The sequence below is a fragment of the Eschrichtius robustus genome, chromosome 4 (genome assembly GCF_028021215.1).
Source record: "Eschrichtius robustus isolate mEscRob2 chromosome 4, mEscRob2.pri, whole genome shotgun sequence".
Classification (NCBI taxonomy): domain Eukaryota; kingdom Metazoa; phylum Chordata; class Mammalia; order Artiodactyla; family Eschrichtiidae; genus Eschrichtius; species Eschrichtius robustus.
Window position 1 is genome coordinate 65779513 of NC_090827.1, and position 27288 is coordinate 65806800.

The following is a 27288-nucleotide window of genomic DNA, read 5'->3' on the forward strand; positions in this document are numbered from 1 at the left end:
CTGTGGCCAAATACAGACGTGTCTGCTATGAATTAATAATTCATATGAATAATGCTAGAAGTAGCAGCACACAAGCTAGTTATTTGCCGTTCTTACCTTAGTTGAATATGGACTTATCCTTGTGATGTGATGTGATATCCCTACCAACTAAAATAGCCACCCTTGCTGACCCTACCATAAATGTCTCAAATGTCCATATTGCTCAATCCTTCAAATAATATACAAAAGCTCTTCAGAAGGGAGAGAAATTATACTAATTCTTTCTCAAATACTAATACCACAAGAAAATTAATTTTTCTTATTCTCGGAAGAGTCACCTAGTTAAGTACCCAGGAGCATAGAGCTCTGGTCAGTTAAGTTTTGCTGAGGAGTTCAAGAAGTAAGAAGAATCCATAGGAAGAGCATTTTCCAAAACGCATTTCAGTCAGTTCAGTGCACCTTCACCTTAGTACTTTCTTGAGAAATTCTCTGTACCAGCCACTAGCTTGCAATACTTGTAGGACTGAATCTGCATTTTTTTTCTCCTTTTGTTCACTTCCCACTTACTTCTCATTTCACTGCAGTCTGGCTTCTGACCTCACCACAAAATAGTAATTGCTCTTGCCAAGTTCAGCAATGACATCTGGATCACAAACTCCAAAGAAATTATATCAGTCCTCTTCTTGGACCTCTCAACAGTATTTAACACTGTTGAGTTTTCAATCCTTTTTGAAATAGTACCATCCCTTGGTTTCTATGACCCTATACACCCCTGATTTTCCTTTTATCTCTCAAGTTATTCCTTCTCAATTTTCTTTGTTAGTTCTTATTCCTTCCTTTTCTCAAATGTTGTCAGACTGTGCTGTAAGCCTCTCATCTTCTCAGTTCACACTGAAGCTCCTTTTAGGGGCTTCATTGCCCCTATATGCTAATTATTATCAAAGTTGTACCTCTGGGCCAGTCCTCTCTTCTCATCTCGCGATGTGAATATACACAGCCATCTACTTGATATCATCATATGGCTATCTTGGACAACTCAACTTTAATAAGTCCAGACCAGAACCTATCATTTCTCCCCCACCAAATATGTTACTCTTCTAGTATTGCCTAGCTCTGTCAATGGTGTCACCTTCAACCCAGATGCTCAAGAAAGAGTTATGAGTTATCTCTAAATTCCTCTCTCCCTCAACCCACACATCCAACCTTCACAATTCTATTTCTTAATTATGTTTAAGATCCATAACTTCAAACACACTGCCCTCAACCATCTCTCTCCTTGCCTATGAACAGCCTCCTAATGAGTCTCCTTTCCTGCAGTCTTGCTCCACTCCACATTCTACATAGCAACCAGAAAGATTTTTTGAAATGAAAAGCTAAACATAGTATTTGCTTAAAGTTCTTCTAACTGCCATTCGTTACTCTTATGATATGTCAAATATCATATATAAACATGAATAATATATGTGCATCAAAGATATATGTATTCTTGATATATATATATATATATGTCTCCTTTCATATATATATATATATATATATATATATAAAACAAAGTTTACTAAACCTTCCTATATAGGGTTTTCTCCTACCATCTCTATCGCTGGGGTAGTCTTTTACTACTCTCTACTTTGTTCTTTACTCACAAGTCCCACTAGACTGTTTTCAGTTCTTCACCCTCTCTAACCTCAAGATCTTCTTACATAAGCTATTCCCTCTGTCTGAAATACACATCCACACACACACACCACTTTTTTTCCCTTCCCCTTCTGTTTTAAAATATACTGCATCAATAGAAAATTTGAGGTACAGTAAGGCCAACAAATCAGGAGATGATGACTTTTGAAAAGAGAGTTTGTTACTCACAGTTCCCAAGAGGAAGGTACATGACTCTTTGATAGAGTTGTTATGAAGATCAAATAAATGAAGTATAAAACACCGTCCTGTTTAAGTATCTATTTACATGTTTATCATTCACTAAAGATACCTCTTCTTTGAATTGCATATTCATCTTTTCTGGTTTTTTTCTATGATTTGTCTTTTCCTTATAGATTTGTAGGAGTTCTTTGTCTATAGGAGGTACCAAACATTTGTTACTTTGAGTTGCAAATATATTCTCCCTGTCTATAGCATTATCTTAACACTTTGTATATGCATCTTTTGTTGTAGAAAATCAATTGTAAAATGTCTTACTTAAGAAATCCTTTCTCCTCTTGTATATAAAGAAAATCTCCCATATTTGACTATAAATTTTAAATTTTTGCTGTTCCTATTCAAGTGCTTTGTGTGTGACATGAGGAAGATTTTTAATTTTTTACATGAGTTATTTTCCTTCAGATTTGTGATACCACTTCTATAGTATATTGTTTACATATGTCTATGAGTCTGTTTCTGGATTCCTATTAGACTTAATAATAGGAATTCTGTTCCTTCCAATTAAGCTTAGTAATTGTCATTCAAATAAAACCTACCACTATGGATTTGCCTATTTCTCCTTGTTCAATATATTTTGAGCACATATTATCAAGCACCTATATGTTTAGAATTATTATATCTGCCTCATGAACTATTTCTTTTAGCAAGGTATTAATCCTTTTTATCACTAATTAATGTCTTTCGATCTTAAAATCTCTTATATCTGACACTATTATGCTACACTGACTTTCTTATGGTTCTTTTTTCAACATACCTTATCTTCATTTTCAACATTCATATATCCTTACAGGTTAGATTTTTCTCCTAAAACAAGAAGACACCTAGATGACATTTTCAAATGCATTCTGACCATCTTTGCCTTTAACTAGAGAGTTTAGTCAGTTTCAATTTATTGTGATGACAGTTACATTTGTATTTATTTCCTCCATATTATCTTATGTTCTTCATCCTGGTTTTTCTAATGCTTTTTCCTATTATCTTGCCTTCCCTTGTATGATTGTATTTTCATTTTCTTTTTTCCGTTTACTAATTTACAAGTTCTACATTCCATTTATCTTATTTTAGTGATTATTCTTAAAAATTCTTACAAACAAGGAGAGTTGGTTTAATCCACTACCCTTCTTCCAAATAATACAGGAAACTTGGAACAGTTATACACATATTACTGATGTCTTAGTTCCACCTTATTTGTAACACCTGCAAATAAGTCACTGTAATTATACTGTCAATATCATTTTATTTTTTTAAGTAAACATTTTATTTTGGAATAAGTTTAAGTTTACAGAAAGGTTCCAAAGACAGTACAGAACGTTTCTACATACACTTCACCTAGCTTCCCCTAATGTTAACATCTTACATAACTATGGTACATTTGTCAAAACTAAGAGATTAACATTGGTACATTATTAGACTCTGATTTACTTGGTTTTCACCAGTTCTTCCACTAATGTCCTTTTTTTCCATTTCAGGATCCAACCCAATATACCACATTACATTTAGGGTGGGTTTTTTTTTTTTTTTAACATCTTTATTGCAGTATAATTGCTTTACAATGGTGTGTTAGTTTCTGCTGCATAACAAAGTGAATCAGCTATAGGCATACATATATCCCCATATCTCCTCCTTCTTGCGTCTCCCTCCCACCCTCCCTATCCCACCCCTCTAGATGGTCACAAAGCACAAAGCTGATCTCCCTGTGCTATGCAGCTGCTTCCCACTAGCTATTTTACATTTGGTAGCGTATATAGGTCAATGTTACTCTCTCACTTCGTCCCAGCTTACCCTTCCCCCTCCCCGTGTCCTCAAGGCCATTCTGTATGTCTGTGTCTTTATTCCTGTCCTGCCTGTAGGTCCTTCAGAACCTTTGTGTTTTTTTTTTTTTAGATTCCATATATATGTGTTAGCATACGGTATTTGTTTTCCTCTTTCTGACTTACTTCACTCTGTATGACAGACTGGGTCCATCCACCTCACTACAAATAACCCAATTTTGTTTCTTTTAATGGCGGAGTAATATTCCATTGTACATATGTGCCACATCTTCTTTATCCATTCATCTGTCGATAGACACTTAGGTTGCTTCCATGTCCTGGCTATTGTAAGTAGTGTTGCAATGAACACTGTGGTACATGACTCTTTTTGAATTATGGTTTTCTCAGGGTATATGCCCAGTAGTGGGATTACTGGGTCACATGGTAGTTCTATTTTTACTTTTTTAAGAAACTTCCATACTGTTCTCCACAGTGGCTGTATCAATTTACATTACCACCAACAGAGCAAGAGTGTTCCCTTTTCTCCACACCCTCTCCACCATTTATTGTTTATAAACTTTTTGATGATGCCATTCCGACCAGTGTGAGGTGATACCTCACTGTAGTTTTGATTTGCGTTTATCTAATGATTAGTGATGTTGAGCATCTTTTCATGTCTTTGTTGGTAATCTATATATCTTCTTTGGAGAAATGTCTATTTAGGTCTTCTGCCCATTTTTGGATTGGGCTGTCGGTTTTTCTGACATTGAGCTGCATGAGCTGCTTGTATATTTTGGAGATTAATCCTTTGTCAGTTGCTTCATTTTCAAATATCTTCTCCCATTCTGAGGGTTTCTTTTCATCTCCTTTATGGTTTCCTTTGCTGTGCAAAAGCTTTTAAGTTTCATTAGATCCCACTTTTTACTTTTGTTTTTATTTCCATTTCTCTAGGAGGGGGGTCAAAAAGGATCTTGCTGTGATGTATGTCAAAGAGTGTTCTGCCTATGTTTTCCTCTAAGAGTTTAATAGAGTCTGGCCTTACATTTAGGTCTTTAATCCATTTTGAGTTTATTTTTGTGTATGGTGTTAGGAAGTGTTCTAATTTCATTCCTTTACATGTAGCTGTCCAGTTTTCTCAGCAAAACTTATTGAAGAGGCTGCCTTTTCTCCATTGCATATTTTTGCCTCCTTTATCAAAATAAGGTGACCATATATGCACGGGTTTATCTCTGGACTTTCTATCCTGCTCCACTCATCTATATTTCTGTTTTTGTTCCAGTACCATACTGTAGTATTGTATGATTGATTACTGTAGCTTTGTAGTATAGTATGAAGTCCAGGAGACTCATTCCTCCAGCTCCATTTTTCTTTCTAAAGATTGCTTTGGCTATTCAGGGTCTTTTGTGTTTCCATACAAATTGTGAAATTTTTTGTTCTTGTTCTGTGAAGAATGCCATTGGTAGTTTGATAGGAATTGCATTGAATCTGTAGATTGCTTTGGGTAGTAGAGTCATTTTCACAATGTTGATTCTTCCAATCCAAGAACATGGTATATCTCTCCATCTGTTTGTATCGTCCTTCTTTCATCAGTGTCTTACAGTTTTCTGCATACAGATCTTTTGTCTCCTTGGGTAGGTTTATTCCTAGATATTTTATTCTTTTTGTTGCAATGGTAAATGAGAGTGTTTCCTTAATTCCTATTTCAGATATTTCATCATTAGTGTATAGGAATGCAAGAGATTTCTGTGCATTACTTTTGTATCCTGCTACTCTACCAAATTCATTGATCATCTCTAGTAGTTTTCTGGTAGCATCTTTAGGATTCTCTATGTATAGTATCACGTCATCTGCAAACAGTGACAATTTTACTTCTTTTCTGATTTGGATTCCTTTTCTTTTTCTTCTCTGATTGCTGTGGCTAAAACTTCCAAAACTATGTTGAATAATAGTGGTGAGAGTGGGCAACCTTGTCTTGTTCCTGATCTTACTGGAAATGGTTGCAGTTTTTCACCATTGAGGACGATGTTGGTTGTGGGTTGTCATATATGGCCTTTATTATGTTGAGGTAAGTTCCCTCTATGCCCACTTTCTGGAGAGTTTTTATCATAAATAGGTGTTGAATTTTGCCAAAAGCTTTATCTGCATCTATTGAGATTATCATATGGTTTATATACTTCAGTGTGTTAATATGGCGTATCACATTGATTGATTTGCATATATTGAAGAACCCTTGCATTCCCAGGATAAACCCCACTTGATCATGGTATATGATCCATTTAATGTGCTGTTGGATTCTGTTTGCTAGTATTTTGTTGAGGATTTTTGCATATAATGTTCATCAGAGATACTGGCCTGGAATTTTCTTTTTTTGTGCCATCTTTCTGGTTTTGGTATCAGGGTGATGGTGGCCTCGTAGAATGAGTTTGGGAGTGTTCCTACCTCTGCTATAGTTTGAAGAGTTTGAGAAGGATAGGTGTTAGCTCTTCTCTAAATGTTTCATAGAATTTGCCTGTGAAGCCATCTGGTCCTGGGCTTTTGTTTGTTGGAAGATTTTTAATCAGAGTTTCAATTTCAGTGCTTGTGATTGGTCTGTTTATATTTTCTATTTCTACCTGGTTCAGTCTTGGAAGGTTGTGCTTTTCTAAGAATTTGTCCATTTCTTCCTGGTTGTCCATTTTATTGGCATAGAGTTGCTTGTAGTAATCTCTCATGATCCTTTGTATTTCTGCAGTGTCAGTTGTTACTTCTCCTTTTTCATTTCTAATTCTGTTGATTTGAGTCTTCTCCCTTTTCTTCTTGATGAGTCTGGCTAATGGTTTAACAATAGTCTTTATCTTCTCAAAGAACCAGCTTTTTGTTTTACTGATCTTTGCTATCGTTTCCTTTATTTCTTTTTCATTTTTTTCTGATTTGATCTTTATGATTTCTTTCCTTCTGCTAACTTTGGGGGTTTTTTGTTCTTCTTTCTCTAATTGCTTTAGGTGTAAGGTTAGGTTGTTTATTTGAGATGTTTCTTGTTTCTTGAGGTACGACTGTATTGCTATAAACTTCTATCTTTGAACTACTTTGCTGCATCCCATAGGTTCTGGGCAGTCGTGTTTTCATTGTCATTTGTTTCTAGGTAATTTTTGATTTCCTCTTTGATTTCTTCAGTGATCTCTAGGTTATTTAGTAGCGTATTGTTTAGCCTCCATGTGTTTGCATTTTTTTACAGTTTTTTTTCCTGTAATTGATATCTAGTCTCATAGCGTTGTGGTCGGAAAAGATACTTGATACGATTTCAATTTTCTTAAATTGACCAAGGCTTGATTTGTGACCCAAGATATGATCTATCCTGGAGAATGTTCCATGAGCACTTGAGAAAAATGTGTATTCTGTTGTTTTTGGATGGAATGTCCTCTAAATGTCAATTAAGCCCATCTTGTTTAATGTATCATTTAAAGCTTGTGTTTCCTTATTTATTTTCATTTTGGATGATCTGTCCATTGGTGAAAGTTGGGTGTTAAAGTCTCCTATTATGATTGTGTTACTGTCAATTTCCCCTTTTATGGCTGTTATCATTTACCTTATGTACTGAGGTGCTCCTATGTTAGGTGCATAAATATTTACAATTGTTATATCTTCTTCTTGGATTGATCCCTTGATCATTATGTAGTGTTCTTCTTTGTCTCTTATAATAGTCTTTATTATAAAGTCTATTTTGTCTGGTATGAGAATTGCTACTCCAGCTTTCCTTTCATTTCCATTTGCATGGAATATCTTTTTCCATCCCCTCACACTCAGCGTGTATGTGTCCGTAGGTTAAGTGTGTCTCTTGTAGACAGCATATATACAGGTCTTGTTTTTGTATCCATTCAGCCAGTCTACGTCTTTTGGCCGGAGCATTTAAGTCTTTTGCTTTTAAGGTAATTATCGATATGTATGTTCCTATTACCATTTTCTTAATTGTTTTGGGTGTGTTTTTGAAGGTCTTTTCCTTCTCTTGTGTTTCCTGCCTAGAGAAGTTCCTTTAGCATTTGTTGTAAAGCTGGTTTGGTGGTGCTGAATTCTCTTAGCTTTTGCTTGCCTGTAAAGGTTTTAATTTCTCTGTCGGATCTGAATGATTCCTTTCTGGGTAGAGTAATCTTGGTTGTTTTTCCCTTTCATCACTTTAAATATGTCCCGCCACTCCCTTTTGGCTTGCAGAGTTTCTGCTGAAAGATCAGCTGTTAGCCTTATGGGGATTCCCTTGTATGTTATTTGTTGCTTTTCCCTTGCTGCTTTTAATATTTTTTCTTTGTATTTAATTTTTGAAAGTTTGATTAATATGTGTTTCAGGGTGTTTCTCCTTGGATTTATCCTGTATGGGACTCTCTGCACTTCCTGGACTTGACTATTTCCTTTCCCATGTTAGGGAAGTTTTTGTCTATAACCTCTTCAAATATTTTCTCAGACACTTTCTTTTTCTCTTCTTCTTCTGCGACTCCTATAATTTGAATGTTAGTGTGTTTAATGTTGTCCCAGAGGTCTCTGAGACTGTCCTCAATTCTTTTTATTCTTTGTTTTTTTATTTTGCTCTGCAGCAGTTATTTCCACTATTTTATCTTCCAGGTCACTTATCCATTCTTCTGCTTCAGTTATTGTGCTATTGATTCCTTCTAGAGTATTTTTAATTTCAGTAATTGTGTTGTTCATCACTGCTTGTTTGCCCCTTAGTTCTTCTAGATCCTTATTAAATGTTTCTTGTATTTTCTCCATTCTGTTTCCAAGATTTTGGATCATCTTTACTATCATTACTCTGAATTCTTTTTCAGGTAGGTTGCCTATTTCATCTTCATTTATTTGTTCTACAGGTTTTTACCTTGCTCTTTCATCTGTAACATATTTTTTTGTCACTTTTTTTTTTTTTTTTTGATGGGTGGTGCTGTTTTCCTGTTTTTCTAGTTGTTTGGCCTCAGACCTCCAGCACTGGAGTTTGCAGGCAGTTGCATACAGCTGGGTCTTGGTGCTGAGATGAGGAACTCTGGGAGATCTCACTCCGATTAATATTCCCTGTGGTCTGAGGTTCTCTGTTAGTCCAGCGGTTTTGACTCGGAGCTACCACCATAGGAGCTTGGGCCTGACCTCTGGCCTGGGAACCAAGTTCCCACAAGCTTTGTGGCACAGTAAAAAAAAAAAAAGAGTGAGAAAAAAGAAAAAAAGGGGCAGTACAATATCAAAAAATAAAAATCAAAATAAAATTAGAAAGATAAAAAATATATTAGGAAAAATAAAACTATAATGGAAACAACTGCAACAAGGTAAAATAAGATAAAATAAGACCACAACAGAAAAAAGGAAACAAAAAGTGGGCGGGGGAAGCAAGCCAGAAGGAGAGAACAATAACAAAGTATAAAGAATAAGATAAAGTTTGAAAAATAAAAGATTTATTAGGAAAAATTAAAATATGAAAGAATCAACAACAATGAATCAACAAGGTAAAACAGAACCCCAATCTAAAAGAGGAAAAAAGAAAAAAAAAAAACAGAAAAAAGCCTTGGCTATGGGGGTGGAGTTTAGGTGGGGTGGAACTTAGGCAGGGGCGGGGTTCAGTGTGGGGCAGGACCTAGGTGGGTGGGGGGGTGACGTTTGTGTGTGGGGCAGGGCCTAGGCTCAGGACCCACGTAGCTCGAAAAAGTCCTGGGGGCGGGGCCTAGGCAGGGCAAAATTCAAGCATGGGGGCACAGTGGGTCTCTGCTTAGGACCTGTGTGGAAGGGAAGAAGCAGCACATGGAAAGGAGGGTCGCCAGAGTCTGGGGTTCTGGAGTTTAGAGGTAGGCCCCTGGGTGAGGGAGTGTGGGTGGGGTTTAGGCCCAGTGCGTTGGAGGGGGTCTCAGAGGGGGTCTCCGAGTGTAGAGGTGGGGCCCTGGGTGGGGGTGTAGGAGCAGGGCTTGGGCTCTGCGCAGCAGGAGGGAGGCTCCAAGGGCAGAGGATTAGGCCCGGGAGCCCAGCAGGCTCCCCAGCTGCTAAGCAGACAGGGAAAGCACTGGCTGTGTTCCCTTCTGTTCCTTCGCACCCCTCCCCTACCATCTCCCCCAGGGTCTCCCCCGTCGCCGCTGGACCCCTAACCATGGGTGGGTCCCGCTGGGTGTAGGAACTCCTCTCCTCCCCCAGCCACCTCTCAGGGGTTCCAGTCCCATAGGTCTGGCCTTTACTTTTGCTCTCCCTTCCCTCCCTCCCACTCCCTCAGGACCACATGGCTAAAGGGGGCCTCGGTGGGCAGAGGATCAGGCTTGGGATCTCAGCAGGTTCCTGGGGGCCCAAGTGGGCAGGGGAAACCTAGCCCTTTTTTTTTGATCCTCTGCCCTCCCAATGGTTCCCCAATTTCTCCCTTCAAGCGTAGGATCCCTTCCCCTTCCCCAGCCACCCCTCAGGAGTGCCAGTACCATCCCGCCTCCACTTCTCCTCCCCCTTCACTCCCCCCAGGCCCCACGTCCTACCCAGTCCCTGGGGGTTCCTACTGTCCCATTAGGTATCCACAGTCCCCCACCAGTGCCTGGTAGGTGCCCAGTTGTACAAGACGCGAATTCCATGTCCTCCTGGTACGCCATCTTGACTCCGCCCCCATCAATGTCTTTTTAGATTACCAGTTTACCATTTCCTTTGTTTCCTATGTCTTCCTGTACCTAACAAACACCCTTCTTCTGGGTTCAATTTCCTTCTTACTGAAGTACTTCCTTCATAAATTCTTTAACACGAGTACAGGAACAATAAACTACACATTTGTTTAGTTTTGTTTTTGTTGTGATGCATGAAAGGTCCTTATTTTAGCCTCATTCTTGAATAATACTTTAGTGTGGATACAAAATTCCAAGTTGATAGCAATTTTCTCTCAGCATTTTGAAGATACAATTATATACTGCCTTTTATCGCTGCTATTAAGCAATTGTCCTTCAGTCAAAACTTTCTTTGGTAGTTAGTTTTTTCTCTATTGTTTGAAAATCTTCCATTTGCCTCTGGAGTTCAGAGTTTTATTATGATGTATCTGTGTGAGTGTTTTGTTTTATTGAGTATGCTTCAGACTCATCTCGATCTGAGGCTTCGTGTCTTTATTAATTCCGGATAATTCTCATTATCTCTTGTAATACTGCTGCTCCTTTATTTTTCTGTGCTCTTTAGCATTTCACTAGGTAAACTTTGAGATGTCTCCTGTCTCTTAGCCTCTAATTGATCTTTTTCATACCTTTATCTATGTTACATTCTGTGTGATTTCTTCATCTCTTTCAGTTAACCAGTTTCTCTTCAGCTTTGTCTACTATTCTGTGTAATTCATCCATCAAGTTTTCATTTCAATTAAAAAGTATGTTTGACTATGTTTACCTGTTTTGAAAAAGTACTATACTTTTCTTATATTTATAATTCCCCTTTTATGTCATTAGTCATTTCAAATTTACTTACCTGAATATCTGTTAATTTTATTATGTGGACTTTTTGAGGATGCTCTTCTTATTCTGATTTTAGCTCATGATGTATTGTTTACCATTGAGGTTGTATGCTTATCTTTAATCCCACTTTGTAATTGGGATCCTATGCAGTCTGGATTTAACATACATACCTCCAAAGCATTTGCTTCTATCAGATACTCTAGGAGGATTGGCATCACATGGACCATTTTTTGGTTAATTTCTTAAAGTGTCTGGGACCATGCAGGTGGTATTAATGTAAATCCAAAACTTTCAGGAAGTCAGATTCATGATTATGAATTCTCAGGAGAACCTTTTTTCCATCCAGACCAGGACCTCTGAGACAACTAAACTTCTTTTTCTTTTATGATGTGAGTAGTTCTTCTTTCTAATCTATGCTTTCACTGAATGCCTAGTTCTTTGAGAAACCTAGCCTTATTCTGAAACCTCCTGTCCATCTCCCTATTTTGTACTAGCCCAAGACCTCATCTCCAGTATCTATTAATGCTGAAACACAAAACTATTGGAATTCTAATGCTTAACATGTAATATTCATATTCTTCTTTATTTTTAGTCTTCTAAGATTTCCCTTATTTTCACAGGAGCCCAACTTTGCATTTCAAATAGAATTTATTATATTTTAGCTAGCATTTCTGGTTGTTTTATATGAAAAGCATTTTAAAATTATTTAGGTTTTCATGTTGCTAGAAATGTAAGATGTAATTATTTATTCAGTGTCTGCTTCTTCATCTAAACTGCCCTATTCATGAGAATGGCAACTGTGAATCTTGGTTATAGCTAATTTCTGAAACTAAGAATAATGCCCAGCACAAAAAAGATGCTTATTTAGTATTTACCTAGTAAATATTAAATTAATATCTGGGGTGAATATTATGGCAAAATCAGCAATTGAGATGAGAGGAGGCAGCCTAGAGTGAGTATGAGAGCATCAAAACCAAATGTGCCTAATGCACATTCATTTTCAGAAAAGGAGAGCGCCAAAATTAGGTGGAGGAAGTGATTTACATGGTAATTTACATGGGAGGAAATGGATATTATCTCGATTTTAGAGAATTATAACCTTTAGCCAAATTATCAAGGTTCTTGTGAGAAGTATCAACAGTTAATCGAAACAGAGATAAAAATCTTAACGTATGACTACAGAAGTTAAAATTTGCTTTTGTAGCCAGATAAGGGGGTGTAGGTACCAGAAAATTAACTTGAGCTTTTAAGTCACATAAACTTGGAAGTTCATCCCTTTATAAGTTTGTTTAATGAGATGAGTGGGGTTTTTTGAAGATCTGTGAAGTCTAACCATAGCTAATACTTACAGCGTACTTACTGTATGCTATGTACTCTTCCCAAAAGTCTTACATATGTTAATTCATATAATCTTCATAATAACCCATTTTAATGTGAGGATACAGGTACAGAAAGATTAAGAAACAAAAAACTTACCTAAAGTCCAACAGTAAATGGCAGAGCTGGTGTTCAAACTCTGGCATTCTGACTTTAAAACAAGCTATCCTGAATGGTGGGTACAGTGTACTATGCACTGAAATCTAGTGTTTGTGGGATAGCATTGTGATATATCATTACATACAGAAACACTGTTAGGTGAATCTGTTCTAACGTTAAATTTCTTAAGTAATGTTTTTAATGCTTAATCAAGAAGAGTATATAAAGAGAACGACAGAAAATTATCATAATTATACATTTTTAAAAATATCTTTATGGTTTTTCAGGCAAAGTGGCAATGATGTGATAGCAGATATTGTCATGAAATTTAAATTCACCAGGAATAACAATGGACCATCAGTGAAAAGCAGAATTGAGTCTGTTTTACGCCAAATGCTGAATAACTCTGGAAACTTGGCAATGGACCTTTCAACTGAGTTAACACGCAAGTATCATTTTTTTTAGCCATTTCATTTCAATATATCTCTCTACCAGTTCTAATTCATGTTTCGATTTAATGAGAGACTGACTTTTTTCCCTTGGAATTAAACTTTATGAAAACAATGTATTATGAAGCTAACTATAATATATAGCTCTCCAATATAAAATATCCTAAAGTTTTAAAGAATCATTTAGCATTCATGTAGTAAGTTTTATTTGCTAAAAATTCTTTATTGTTTTTCCCTCTCAACCCTCCTTGTAAGGGATGTTGCTGTCAGATGTTCAATTTGTAGGTATGTTATAAGAATGGTAAATAGCTGTTCGAGTTCAGAGAACAATTTAATTAAGGATCTATCTCCCTGAGAAAAGAGCATGCAATTGGAAGGTGTCTGGTAAATACTTGTAGCATTAAGAAGGAAATTAGAAGATTTAACAATATCCCTACCTCCTCTCTGAAAATCCTCTCTACTTCTGCCTAGAATGGAATCTATTTCCATTGTTTTTCATCCCTATTGCTATCACTCTGGTCTAAGCCAACATCATTTCTTACTTGAACTACAGCACTAGCCTCCAAGCTACTCTGCTTCTATACTTTCTTGGCCCTTTCCAATGTGTTGTCCACATACTGATCAAGGAAATATTTTAAAATATAAATACAATCTTGCTTAAAAGCCTCCCATGGCTTCCCACAAAACAAAACAAAAATAAAAACAAAACATAAACACCACACGTAAGAAGAATACCATATTTCCTGGTTTACCCAGGACAGTCCTGGGTTCATGCCAATTGTCCAAGAACCATTATTAATATTAGTCTTTACGTCTTCTGGTTTGGACAATAAATGATATGGTGATCTCATCTAAAGCACTGTATGATCTGGTTCATACTTACCCCTCTAGCCATTTATTATACCATTCTCTTCCTCATTCACCACAATCTGGCCACACCTTCACTTTCTCTGTTTGCAAAAATTCTCTCCTTCTTGCCTCAGGGCCTTTGCATACATTATTCCAGTTTCTTATAACACAGGTTCTATCACCCCCTTGCATCTGTCAAGTATCATCTGAATCATTTCTTTCTAATGTAAGTCTTTTCTAACTTCCAGTACTAAATTATTTACCTCTGTCATACACGCCTTCATTTTCCTTTACAGCATTTATCACAATTGAAACTACAATATTATTTCTGTGTCTTCATCCTACTCTGTAAGTTTTCTAAAGGCAAGGACCAGTCTGCTTTGTTCATCCTACTGTCCTTCTACTGCCCAGTGTCTAGCACATAATAAGTACTCCATTAATATTTTTGCATGACTTTAAAAAAAAAAGGAATTACTTAATATATGCATAGAATTTAAGGACACTCCTTCAACTTTGTCATGCACTGCTAGCTTAAGAAACCATGATTCCCCTCATAATAAGCTCACAATTAAGGGATTTTGGTGGTTCCCACATTGGACTGGTAGTTAATCAGCAAATACCTGTTACAGTTTTACTAGTTGTTAAAATATTGAAATTCTTTCCTATCTGTTGGTAAATAACCACTGCACCAGCCCTACAAAGGTGCCTCCCCAACCCCTCCAAATTCTCCCATCCCCACCTTGGACTCCCAGCTCCTCCCCTTGCAACTACAGCATTAATGCTTAGCACAGCAAGGACCTCCAAGACACTGATCCAGCTCCATAGGTGGCTGTGTCCTTCCTGACTGGCTGGTGCTCATGCATTACAGTTTGTTTAATCCTCACAACAACCACATGTTATAGATCCTTCTATTGTCCCCACTCAGAAACGATAGATAATTGCCCAGGGCATACAGACAGCATGTAGGGGAGCCAGTATTGAAATAAAGTCTTTTTGCTCAAAGAATGAAAAGGAATGGTCAGCTCTTTTTATTTCCTTTCTCCAAAAGGATGTTTTGCCTCCTCTAACACTTACAAAGCGGTGTGATGTCCAAGCCCTGTGAAACTTCTGGCAGCAAAAAAGTTTGTTTAAGTTGACTTTAGAGAACATGAACACCTGTCTGAGAGGTTTAGATTTATCTTATAGGAAATAAGAAGCTGATTTCTCATTAAAAGATTTCAAGCAGAGAAGAATATACTCTGATATGATCTACATTTTTAGAAATGTCGGTCTGGTAAAGTAGAGGTGGATGCATTAAAAAGGGCAAAAGTGGAGGCAGGGAATAGGTGTCAAATGATGAAAGCATGAACTAAAGTAGTAGCCAAAGGGAGGGGGAAGACGGTGCTAATGCAAAGGATGGTTAGAGGCTAGAAGGTACAAAATCTGGAAAGCAATAAGATGTGGGAAATGATGAGAAAGGAGGAGTCAGAGACCATTTCAGATTTCTAGCTATTGGTGGAAATGGTGTCATTTACTAAAGGAGAAAATATAAGTAGCAAATTTGGAGTAAAATTTGGTGACATTGAGTTTGAGATGGCTGTAGGACATGCAGAGAAAACTGTTCTATAAGCAGACATTAAACTGGAATATACAAACTGTCACTATCTGGTACCAACATATTTGCCTTTCTGTGCTCTCCCACCACTTCCCTACATGCAACACTTGTATTAGCTCTACTGACTTTATTGTTCCACAAACATCTTACACCTCCATGCATTTGTGCCCACTATATTTCTCATCTGGAATGCCTTTTCACTTCTCACCTGCCTGAAAAACTCCTTTTAGGTATTCAAAATACAACTCAAATGTTATTTTCATCATGATAACATCTGTGAACCAGAATCATTAGTAACTCTCTCCTTTATCCTCTCTACTTCACACTTAAATTTATTTCAATGATTTCTTGATCAATTTCTACCTATAAATTATGTGATGGCAGACCCCCTATATTTTGTTATACCTGCAGTACTACAAATAGTATCAGTAAAGTAATACAGATATAGTTATATGTACATACATATATATTAGAAAAAAATGAAAAATTAACTTCTCTTATAGCATTTACTACATTGTATCTCCATGATTATGTTTGTTTTCCCAAGTAAACTGAGTGACTTGAGAGCAGAAATATCTTTTAAATAAATTTTAAGTATCTTTTAAGCGTTTGATGAGAAATTAAAGCACAAACTTTAGTGTGCAAACAATAAATTGAGGGAATATTATAAACAGTTTTCTGAAGGCCATGACTCAGATTCTTTCAGCAGGTCTGCGATGTAGCCAAGGAGTCTGTATTTTAGCAGTCCTCTAAATGATTCTGATTATGGTTGTCTGAGGACTACACACTAAGAAATTAAGGTCAAATGGTATACAGTCCTTTTTGTATTGATCTTACTCTCTCTCTCTTTTTAACACCAGCAATAAGTGACGTGGATACAGAATATATTTTAACTCAAGGTAAGCTTTTAAATTACTTTGTAAATGTGGTTTACCAAAATAAAAACAGTAAATGTTCAAGCGATTTGTAGTCTTTGCCAAGGCAGTGTCTATTGAGATGGTATCTTTATTCTTAGTTCATTCATGTGGGTTGTTGTTGAGATAAGATATTGCTGATTCTGTTGGCCTGTGAAGTGATGTTTAAGTTTTCCCCTCCTTTTAGAAGGAAGAAGTAGCAATGCCACTCCACCACTCTGTAAAAGTTTGGTCTCATTAAGGTTTTCTTGGCAGCTTTGGGAAGTTTTTCCTGCCCTGGTTCCATGGCAGCATTTCAGTAGACTTGTAAATTATGTTTAGTTGCATCATTTATATGCCTTCTCCTAACCACCAGAAGAGCTTGCTTTGTTGTGGATTTAAGTTAATCATAAAGTATAATAAAAAAAATTACAAAAAGCAATATCAGTTTTATGTCTATAACATATTAGAAAAGTCACTGCTTTCCAATGTCCTTATGTATACTCTCAGGCTAGGATAGCAGAAATATAGCCCCTAGAAAACAGCAGTTTACTTCTCTGGCTAATAAAAGGTAGTTGGAAATTAGTTCAATATATCTTGATGGCTGGTCTATCTCCCATACTTAAGTGATGTTATAAGTTAATGCTTCCTCTGTGGGTGTTTTTCAATTTCATTATATATTTAATTCATGCTTCTTTTTCATTAAAATGTGCTTAAATAATTTACTAGAGAATTTGGTTGGAGAATGTAGCAAAGGAACCTATATTCCATGTATATTCTTAACAGAAGTCTAGTCCTCCTCTATCTGGGAGATCTGTTAGAAAAAATGCCTTTGGATGGTGTCCTATTGAAGCAATGTCACTACTTCAGAGCTGGTCCAGCAATAGAAACAGTTGGTGGTGATTTACCTCTAATTTCTCAGTAATAGACTAAACAAGAGGAAATAAACCATGGGAGTGGGAGTTAAGAGGAGTTGAGTGATCCAGCCCACTCCAGCCCGTTTCAGCTTTGACCATTGGAGAGTCATGGGCTCTCTTAAAATGTTTAAATAAACCTCATCTAGATACTTAGAAACCTTCAGTTATCCTCGAGAATATTCTGTGGACCTAAAGTAACTCCTTTTCCAGGGCACATTTGGTAAGATAGAGTCAGTTACGGATGTGGACTGAACTGTCCACAATGAACTGAATTACCACTACAGAGCCTTCATGATGAGAGCAGTTTCCCTCCAACTTCACTGTGCACATGAATCACTTGTTAAAATGCAGCTTCTAATAAGTTCTGAGAACCTAATGCCCAGCTTGGTGACTATAGTTAGTAATATGGTATTGTACACTTGAAAGTTGCTGAGAGTAGATCCTAAGTATTCTCATCACACTTACACACACACACAAAAAAGAGAACTATGTGAGGTGTTAGATGTGTTAATTATCTTGAACTTGGTAATCATTCTACAATGTATATGTATATCAAATCATCGCACTATATACTTTAAATATATATACATTGTATCAATATTTGTCAATTATTCCTTAATAAAGTTGGAGGGGAAAAAAACGCAGCTTTTGATTTGTTCCCTGATGTGGGTCTGAGAGTCAACAACTTTTTTTTGTCATTGTTGTTCATCTTTACTGTGGGACAACTGACAAATAAAATTACAAGATATTTAAAATGTACAATGTCATGATTTGATACATGTATACATTATGAAAAGATTCCCCTCATCCAGCTAATTAACACATTCATCACCTCATGTATTTATCACCTCCCTCCCTTTTTTCTTTTTAGTGAGAACTCAGCAAATTTGCTACTCTCTCAGCAAATTTCTATTATACAATACACTGTTGTCAACTATAGTCACTAGGTTATACATTAGATTCTCAGACCTTATTCATCTTACAGCTGTAAAAAAAGTTTACACCCTTTTACCAAACTCTCCCTATTTCTCCAACCCGCTGGCCACCACTTTCTACTGTTTCTAGGAGTTCAACGTTAATTTCCACATATAGGTGATACCATGCAGTATTTGTCTTTGTCTGGCAAATTCCCTTAGCACAATACCCTACAGTTTCATCCCTGTTGTTGCAAGTGACAGGATTTCCTTCTTTTTTAAGGCTGAATAACATTCCTGTGTGTGTGTCCATGCTTGTGTGCATGCTTATGTGCACATATATACCACTATTTCTTGATCCACTTATCTACTGACAGACACTTAGGTTGCTTCTACACAGAGCCAACATTTCTAACAAGGTCCTAGGGGAGGCCCGTGCTGCAGATCCACAGACCACACTTTGAGTAGCAAGGCTACTGAGAAGATGGAAATTTCCCAGAGAACCTGTGGCCTGAACTGGTGCCTCCAGCACTGACCTATCTTAACCCCCACTCATGAGGAATTCCAGAGAACTCTGAAGCTGCTCCGGAATTTGAAACCTCCATGCCAATTAAGTTCAGCAATGTTCTCTAAAATGCAGTCTATAGGCAACAGTCACATAAGTACTCTAAAAATATAACAGATTGACCATGCTTTTGGAAAGTCTAGCATGTCCTGCGAAAGAATACATAAGAGACCTAAAAGTCATAAGTGATGATGAAATTCTTAAAGCTTCTGCCAAGTGTAAGAATCACGACCTTCTCAGCACATTAATTCCCTTTTCCCATTAGAATGTGGGGTCCGTCCAGACCTAATAACATTGTCTGCCGAGAGAATCATAGGAGGCACTAAAGCTAAGGAAGGAGACTGGCCATGGCAAGTCAGTTTACAGTGGAGTGGTGTTCACCACTGCGGAGGTGTCTTGATCAGTAAGAGGTGGATCCTGACAGCAGCTCACTGCTTCAGAAGGTAAGACCACAGTTACCTACCCATCTTGGCATACCTTAGTCGTCTCAATTAATACTTACATCTGTGTTAGAGGGTATCAATCAATCACATTTTATGCATAAAAAATTGATCATTAGCGATATTAGATAACTTGCCCTGAATAACACTGCCAATATGCGACACAGCCAAGATTCAAATCTAAATTCAACTGGTTCCAAAACCATGCTCTTATTCATTTGCTGAAAGAAAGGAAAGGAAGGGAAGGAGGGAGGGAGGCAGACAGGGAAGAAAGAAAGAAGAGTATCTTTTAAAATCTTCACAATAAAGACCCTGAGGCAAAAGAAGTTTAATATAAAAAATTCATGTATTTTCTTGTTGTCAACTATTTTTTCTTTAGAATTTTTAACTAGCATTTACTCTTTTGCAAGCTACTGTACCTCATGAAAGTATCTCCTGGATATATAATTTCTATTTTCCGTATAACTCCGCTATCTAAACTCCACAAAACCATCAAATTATTTGGTTACATTTTGCTTTTATTCAACCTTAAAAGCATGTTGCATTAATCAACCTTCCAATTCATAGATCCTTATTTTCATCAGTTTGTACAAGACCTTTTATTTTTCTCCTGTCACACATGTATTCCACTTCTACTACCTTCCCTGCCCCCCATAGGCCTCACACAAATATTTGACATATGTCTTTAAATATGCAATTACCTGCAAAACCTTTGGTGTGTGTGTGTGTGTGTGTGTGTGTTTAAATTATATGAGTAGCATTGTGTATAAGCCTCATATTTCCTTACTGTTTTTGCTCAATCCTGGGAATTTTAATCTGGTCCACCACTGCATCCACCATATCCCTTCATCCAGCTAGGTTGCTCCAACTTCCCACTGCCACAAAGCAGCACATATACACTTTCTCTCATGCCTTCATATGTGCCTCTCTATAAACCTTCAAGAATTTCTCTGACATACATACCCAGAAGTATATATACAGTGTGTTAAATACACTACAATGCTTTCCAGAATTTTACAGCTTCACATGTAATGCAAAAGAGTTCGAACTTCTTTCTCACCAACACAATACTATTCTTTTTCAATTTTTTGTCATTCTTATGAATATGCATTAGATGCTCATTATTGTTATAATTTCCATTTCTCTGCTTATTAGTGAGTTTGAGTATCTTTTCATATGTCTACTGGCTGTTTGGGCTTCTCCCATGAAATGCCTATTAATATTTTTTGCTCATTGTATAATGGTTTTTCCCTCCATTTATTGCTGGTTTACAGACTTCTGTATATTCTACAAAAATTTTAGATATTAAACATTGCAAGTCTTTTCTCATTCATCTGATAAATATGTCTATGGTACAGTTAATTTTGTTTTCAGATTTTTATGTCTTTTCTTTTTTACGCTACATACTTTTTATTGAAGTATAGTTGATACACAATATTATATATTATAGGTGTACAGTATAGTAATTCACAATTTTTAAAGGTTATACTGCATTTATTATAAAATGTTGGCTATATTCCCTGCATTGTACCATATCCTTGTAGCTTATTTATTTTATATATAATAGTTTGTACCTCTTAATCCCCTATACCTATCTTGCCCTTACCCCCTTTCTCTCCCCCTAGTAACCATTAGTTTGTTCTCTATATATGATACACTTAATTTTGATCTCATGAAATTCATCCATTCTTAACTGTGTGGTTTGTATTTTGGGAGTTTGGCTAAAAAGTCCCTATTCCTAGGTCAGCAAGATAATGCCTTATTTTTTTTATATTAGTGCACTCTCTTTCTCTCTCTCTCTCCCCCTCTCATGCGTGCTCTCTCTCTCTCTCTCTCTCTCTCTGTGTGTGTGTGTATGAATATATACGAACACACACACACCCCAAAATCTTCAAGAAGCATCACACTTAGTACAGAAAAATCATTCATCAATTAATAAGACAAGGAGCCCTTTACCATCACTACTATTTAAATGGAACTTCTGGCTAAAGGAAAGGAAAAAAATAACAGTTGGAAGGAAAGAGTTAAAACTAAAGTGAACATTATTTCAGACTCCTTAGTTGCTTGAATGGAAGGATGTAGAAAAGGGAGAAATCAAAGAAAAGTTTTGTGTTATACTAGTGTTCATCAAAGTATCAGTATATCCTTATTGGAATAACGGAACACCAGGACGTTCATCACCCCAAGATATGTTTTCTAAAATATTTCTATGTTCTTTAGACAAATGATCACTCATTGTGCCAGTAAAGAATTACAGAAATAGATCACAAAGAAATGTTAGTCAAATACTTCCTAGATTGGGGGTGGAGGGGACAAACACAAAAACCAAATATTTGAAATTCTCATAAGTTCTCTATTCAAATAACATGTTTTCATATTTTTAGCCACTCTGATACTCGTCAATGGACTGTCACTTTTGGTATCTCCACAACATTTCCTAAAGAGAGAAGAGGAGTAAGGACTATTTTAATCCATAACAATTATAGACCTGAAACTCATGAAAATGATATTGCACTTTTACAACTTGATAAAGAAGTCGCCTTTACCAGAAATATCCATACGGTGTGCCTCCCAGAGGCTAGCCAGAATATTCCACCTGGTTCCACTGCTTATGTAACAGGATGGGGATCTCAAAAATACACCGGTGAGTATCTCAGGAAAAATAAAACAAAAACAGCAGCAATATCTCCTGGTACTTGCTAGTACGCTTTTTTTTTTTTCATTAAGGAACACCTGAAGGGTAGGTTCTATGGACAGAACCATCCTACAGTCTGGTCATCCTGAGATCTAACTAGAGTTCCTTCAGCAAATCAAAGCAATGTCCCTAGAAACTATACAGAATTCTCACACACAGTAGTAGGAAAATGTAAAAGCAAGTGATACAGAAACATGAGTTCTTCCATGATCCAGAGACTCTACAGACTTGAATGGCTCCCCTATAAAGAAAATTTTAAAAATTTATAAGAGGATTTAGATAGGTATTCTCTAAGGGTTTTAAGGTATTCTGAACTGAAAGAAATCCTGCCTTCAGACCAAGAAACTCTGTGTGTACATAAGTATTGTTCACACTTATTTATGAAGCAAATAAAATGAGAAAAAGAAATAAGGGTGACATGAAAGAGCAAATATAGCCAAGGGGAAAATGAGTATCAGCTAGAGAGTGGAAGGATAGCATTAACAATATCCATGGGTTTCTAACTATGTTGTAGATCATGTCTCCAAGAAACAAAACAAAGGCTGAATTGTCCTAGAAAATATTTCATTGTGTTTTCATGGCCCAAAGTAATCTGATGTAGTAAATAAAATTTGTGCCAATCACAAAAACGGCAGTGCCATATTGAAGGAATATCAATATAAAATAAATTCATTCTTTAGCCATGAAACAAGATTTGTTTCTCTTTTGTTACTATATTAAAGGTTAATCAATATGTAATTTTCTAATTCAAAGTTAATCAGTGGATATTTCAAAATCTACTAGTCAATTTTAAGTAAGCAGATTTTTTCCCCCTCTTAAGGTCTAAGGGGCACTGTATCACAAAACTAAAGCAAAAAAAGAAAAACACAGATCTATGTAAAGGGGTAATCCATCTCTACTATGGAAATCTTTGCTGAGAAAAAGCTACTAGTACATTTTCAATAGCCTTCTTTGCTGGATAAGAGATAATGTTTGGAGTACAATTATTCCTTCCTATATTCACCATAGAATCATTAATTTATCTACCCTGAAGTCCATTTTCACTCTGCTTTTATACTTAACAGGCAGCACAGTTTCAGATCTACAACAAGCACGGGTCAATATAATAAGTAATTATGTATGTAATGCACCATCTAGTTATAATGGAGCCATCTTGCCTGGAATGCTATGTGCTGGACTATCTCAAGGTGGAGCGGATGCATGCCAGGTAAGTTCAAGACAATGTTATCCACGTTATCAGCCAAGTTTATAAGCACTTACTAGCATGTCATATTGTGATAGACATAGAGGTATCATTATAATACACAGCCCTGATCCTCTAAAAATGTATTGTCTAGATTTTACAGATTCTTATATGAAGTTGATCTATCATGAAACACTGATTCTGAGAAGCCAAGTTGCAAAGTGGTTAACTATCAAGCTCAAGAACCAGACAGACCCGGGTTTAAATTCCTTAACCTCTATTACCAATGCTTTTATCTATAAAATCGGGATAAGAATAGTATCTAACTTTTTAGGTGCCACTAAAGATTAGATGGAGATTAAATATGTCAGGCGCGCACTAAGCAAGAAAGAAATCTCAGCTATCTCAGCCATTTCTACTGTTGTTGTCAACCTAGACCATGATCACTGACATCAATAACTTTCATCTCAACCTTCTACTATGAAGACTTAAATAAATCACTCATCTAAGAGTTGTAGATAATTGATTTTAAAAATATAAATAACACCTGAATATCAGCACCTTGAAGATAAAAAACTTATACAAAGATCTTAGTTACTTGAGTCACCATAGCTCCCACAATTGTAAAACAGCACTAATGAAGGAAAAAAAAAACAAAACTATTTAGATCTACTTTGTAATTTTCAACCAAATATAAAAACACTAACAATAAATATGAATTCTTACTCTAATGTAATTAGAATAAGATTTTTTTTTGGAAGGTATGTTGCTATTTATTTTTCATAGATCTTTACTGTAGTATAATTGCTTCACAATACCGTGTTAGTTTCTGTTGCACAACAAAGCAAATCAGCCATATGCACACACGTGTCCCCATATCCCTTCCCTCTTGAGCCTCCCTCCCATCTTCCCTATTCCACCCTTCTAGGTCAACGCAAAGCACCAAGCCGATCTCCCTGTGCTATGCGGCTGCTTCCCACCAGCCAACTATTTTACATCTGGTAGTATACATATGTCGATGCTACTCTCACTTCGGCCCAGCTTCGCCCTCCCACCCCATGTCATCAAGTCCATTCTCTATGCCTACCTCTTTATTCCTGCCCTGCAACTAGGTTCACCGGTACCTTTTTTTTTTTTTTTTTTTAGATTCCATATATATGCGTTAGCATACGGTATTTGTTTTTCTCTTAGAATAAGATTTTAATACTAAATTTGTAATTAAACTATCTAAACAACTGATGTGGTTATATTTTTTAATAGATTTTATTCCTATGTCTGAAACCCAACCCCATATAGTAAAAGCAACAACTACTTAGTGTCCAAAATTACATTTTTGGAATTAAGAAAAATCAATCTGTTTTCTTGATGAATCTGCTACTGCTTTCCTGACTGAATCATAAGCAGAAAAATGAGGTCTATTCTTTCCTCAAACATTGCTGACTTTTATATTTAGTGCTTACATTCTTGAAAAAGAGGATAAGTAGTAGTTCTTACATAGTTTTGGCAAAGACCCCAATCCATGAGCACTTTCCCCAAAATGAAACATTTTTCTTAACTACAAGCTGTGTGGGGGTGGAGGGGAATTGTTTATCAATTTTCAAGACACTGTTAATTACCCACTGGTTTTTATTCACTTTAAGTGAAGATGTCTCGATGGTAGGGAATGCTTCTTGTTCCCCTTCCCATTTTCTTCTTTTCTATTGTTAGCCCTGTAACAACAAATTCTCAACTTTCATAGTAGTTTTACAAAGAATTCACCAATCAAATAAGCAACAAACCTCTACACGATAATTTCACATCTCCTAAGAGCATTAATTAGAACTGACTTAAGGATATACATGAGATATAAAAGGGTGTTTATTCATGCTTTACTCATGATACACTTTACCTTCTGCATATACAGATTCTGCTCTTCCTCCAAGCTCAGTTCAGGCCATAACTCACCATGAAACTTTCCTGTGTGTTCCACTCTGGGCCTCACTGATTTTCAGCTGAAATACTATATATAATGCATAGAGTTTATGCCTCAAAAAAATAGCACTTTACATAAGAGCTTATGAGATCCTATTTGTTTTTGTTTATTCATTTTTTTTAATTGCATTATTTACTTTTTATGTGCCAGACTCTGTGCTTACACAGTATCACCTGAACTCAGCAAGTCTATGGTCTAGAAGAGAGACCACAGGCTCAGATATCTGCCCAATCAGGCAGTGAAGCTGCCCAGATACAGGAAAAATTACATGTCCCACTTAGTTTAATATTTGCTTGCCCACTCTTGGTAAGACATTATGCAAAGAAATCTCTTACTATAGAAGAAGTAGAAGAAAAACACAATGATGGGAGAGTGCTGAGAACTGGTAAACTGGAGCACATGTGCAAGATCTAAAGGAGGCAGATGCCAATCACTTCCATGCAGTGCTTGCCATCAAGCTGGTAATTCAGACACTAACCCTTCTCCCCATCTAAACCAGTAATTAAGTAGGCATGGAAGAACTAGCTACTATTAAGAGCAGTCAAATGAATAGCAAACTATTCTAGAAGCACACTTGGTAATAACAGCTGAGTTTTATTAGTACTATTTACCAGGCTATACTCAGATTGCTACGCATGTTAAACTCATTTAAACACATAAAAATATTATTTACAGATGAGGAAGCTGAGGTACAAACGGCTATTAAGTAGCTTACTGAAAATCATATAGCTAGTAAGTAGAGGATTCAAACCTAGGCTAACTCCAGAACCCACAGACTTAACCCATTATACAGCATGTAAGATATCCTAATTTTTCTCCCCAAATAGATTATTACATGCACAAATATTTAGTTGGTTGGCTTACTATTATAATTTGCTGGTAAATATTTCATAAGGAGTGTTTTACTCATTGCCATATAAATTTCTATTATTCACCAAAAGAATACTTTTTGATACACTGTATATCAAACACCATGCATTGTGCTATGAATAGGAAGATAAGTGAGATTTCTAAAAACTTATTCATTCAACAGACATTTTCTTAGCATTTCCTTTGGTCTAGAAGCTTAGCATATAGCAGTGTCCAGAATATGTATGCCCCCCCTTCCCTTATGGACCTTACAGTAGAGCCTGAAAAACAGACACTGAACAAGTATCATAAATGCAATGAGAGTTGCAGAGATGTGCAGCTGCTACAACGAGGGGAGCTGATCCAGCGGGAGTAAGTTCAAACAGGCACACAAATGTGCATGTACAAAATAATGAAGCAGCATTATTGTGAAAGTACCCACAGGATGTGAGAATGCAGGCAATGAAAAACTAATCTAGCCCAAAGCTGGAAGTGGTGACAGTGGGGAGGAAAGGTGCAGGCGAGGGATGGCCCCCTGAAGGAGGTGAGCCTGGGATGGGTAGCAGACTGGTGGAGTCTGGAAAATATGCTTCTCATCTTCTCACAGTTGCTGAAGGAACAACACGTGTACTTGGAAGATTTTGTTAATTTTCGCATGACTTGGTATTTAGTATTTCAACAGGAAATGTCAGACTAACTTTATTGTCATACTGGATGTGACTTCTACTGCCATAGAAGTAAACTCAATACTTTTGCATTGTTTTCACACTTAAATAATCAATCACTCTGTTTCTTTCAGGGGGACTCTGGTGGCCCACTAGTACAAGAAGACGAACGGCAGCTCTGGTTCCTCGTGGGGATAGTAAGCTGGGGGTATCAGTGTGGTCTGCCAGATAAGCCAGGAGTGTATACTCTAGTGACAGCCTACCATGACTGGATAAAACAACACACTGGGATCTAGTGCAATAAATAACATCTCTGTTGCAGAGTCTGAATGCAGATATGCCTGTCTAAAATTCTAAAACTTTTCAGCTGCAAAAAGAAACAAAGTGTCCTATTTTAACATTCTGTTACATAAATACTAAAGATTAAATACTATTTAACTTTTAGCTGTTACTATGGGTTTTATATTTTCTCAAGAAAATTATATGAATGTTGCATAGTACTGTGCCAGGGGAAACACTGTAAACTAGTTACAGAGGTAACAATTATACTATACTTGTGATAACATAAATGCTAGTAGTGAGAGAAACAGATACCCTGAGAGTGGAAACTAAAGGAAACTGCACAAGTCTGCAAGGTCAGAGGAGTTTCCTCTGTGGAAGTCTCATCAAAGCTGATAAATGGGCAAAGTATACAAACTTGCAAAGGAAGAAGTTGTAGATAACATTTAAGACAGAACAGTATGAGGCAAGAAAAATACTATA

At 36.6% G+C, this 27288-nt stretch overlaps 1 protein-coding gene across 1 annotated transcript in view; it reads left to right on the forward strand.

Moving 5' to 3' along the window:
* Window positions 1-26822, forward strand: part of TMPRSS11D (transmembrane serine protease 11D) — a 47606-nt gene extending 20784 nt beyond the window's left edge. Inside the window, exons 5-10 of the mRNA XM_068541984.1 lie at window positions 12829-12986; window positions 16294-16332; window positions 18988-19165; window positions 21547-21806; window positions 22922-23064; window positions 26661-26822. Of these exons, the coding sequence (XP_068398085.1) occupies window positions 12829-12986; window positions 16294-16332; window positions 18988-19165; window positions 21547-21806; window positions 22922-23064; window positions 26661-26822 (940 nt within the window). The remainder of the gene's footprint in view (window positions 1-12828; window positions 12987-16293; window positions 16333-18987; window positions 19166-21546; window positions 21807-22921; window positions 23065-26660) is intronic.
* Window positions 26823-27288: the final 466 nt, after the last annotated feature.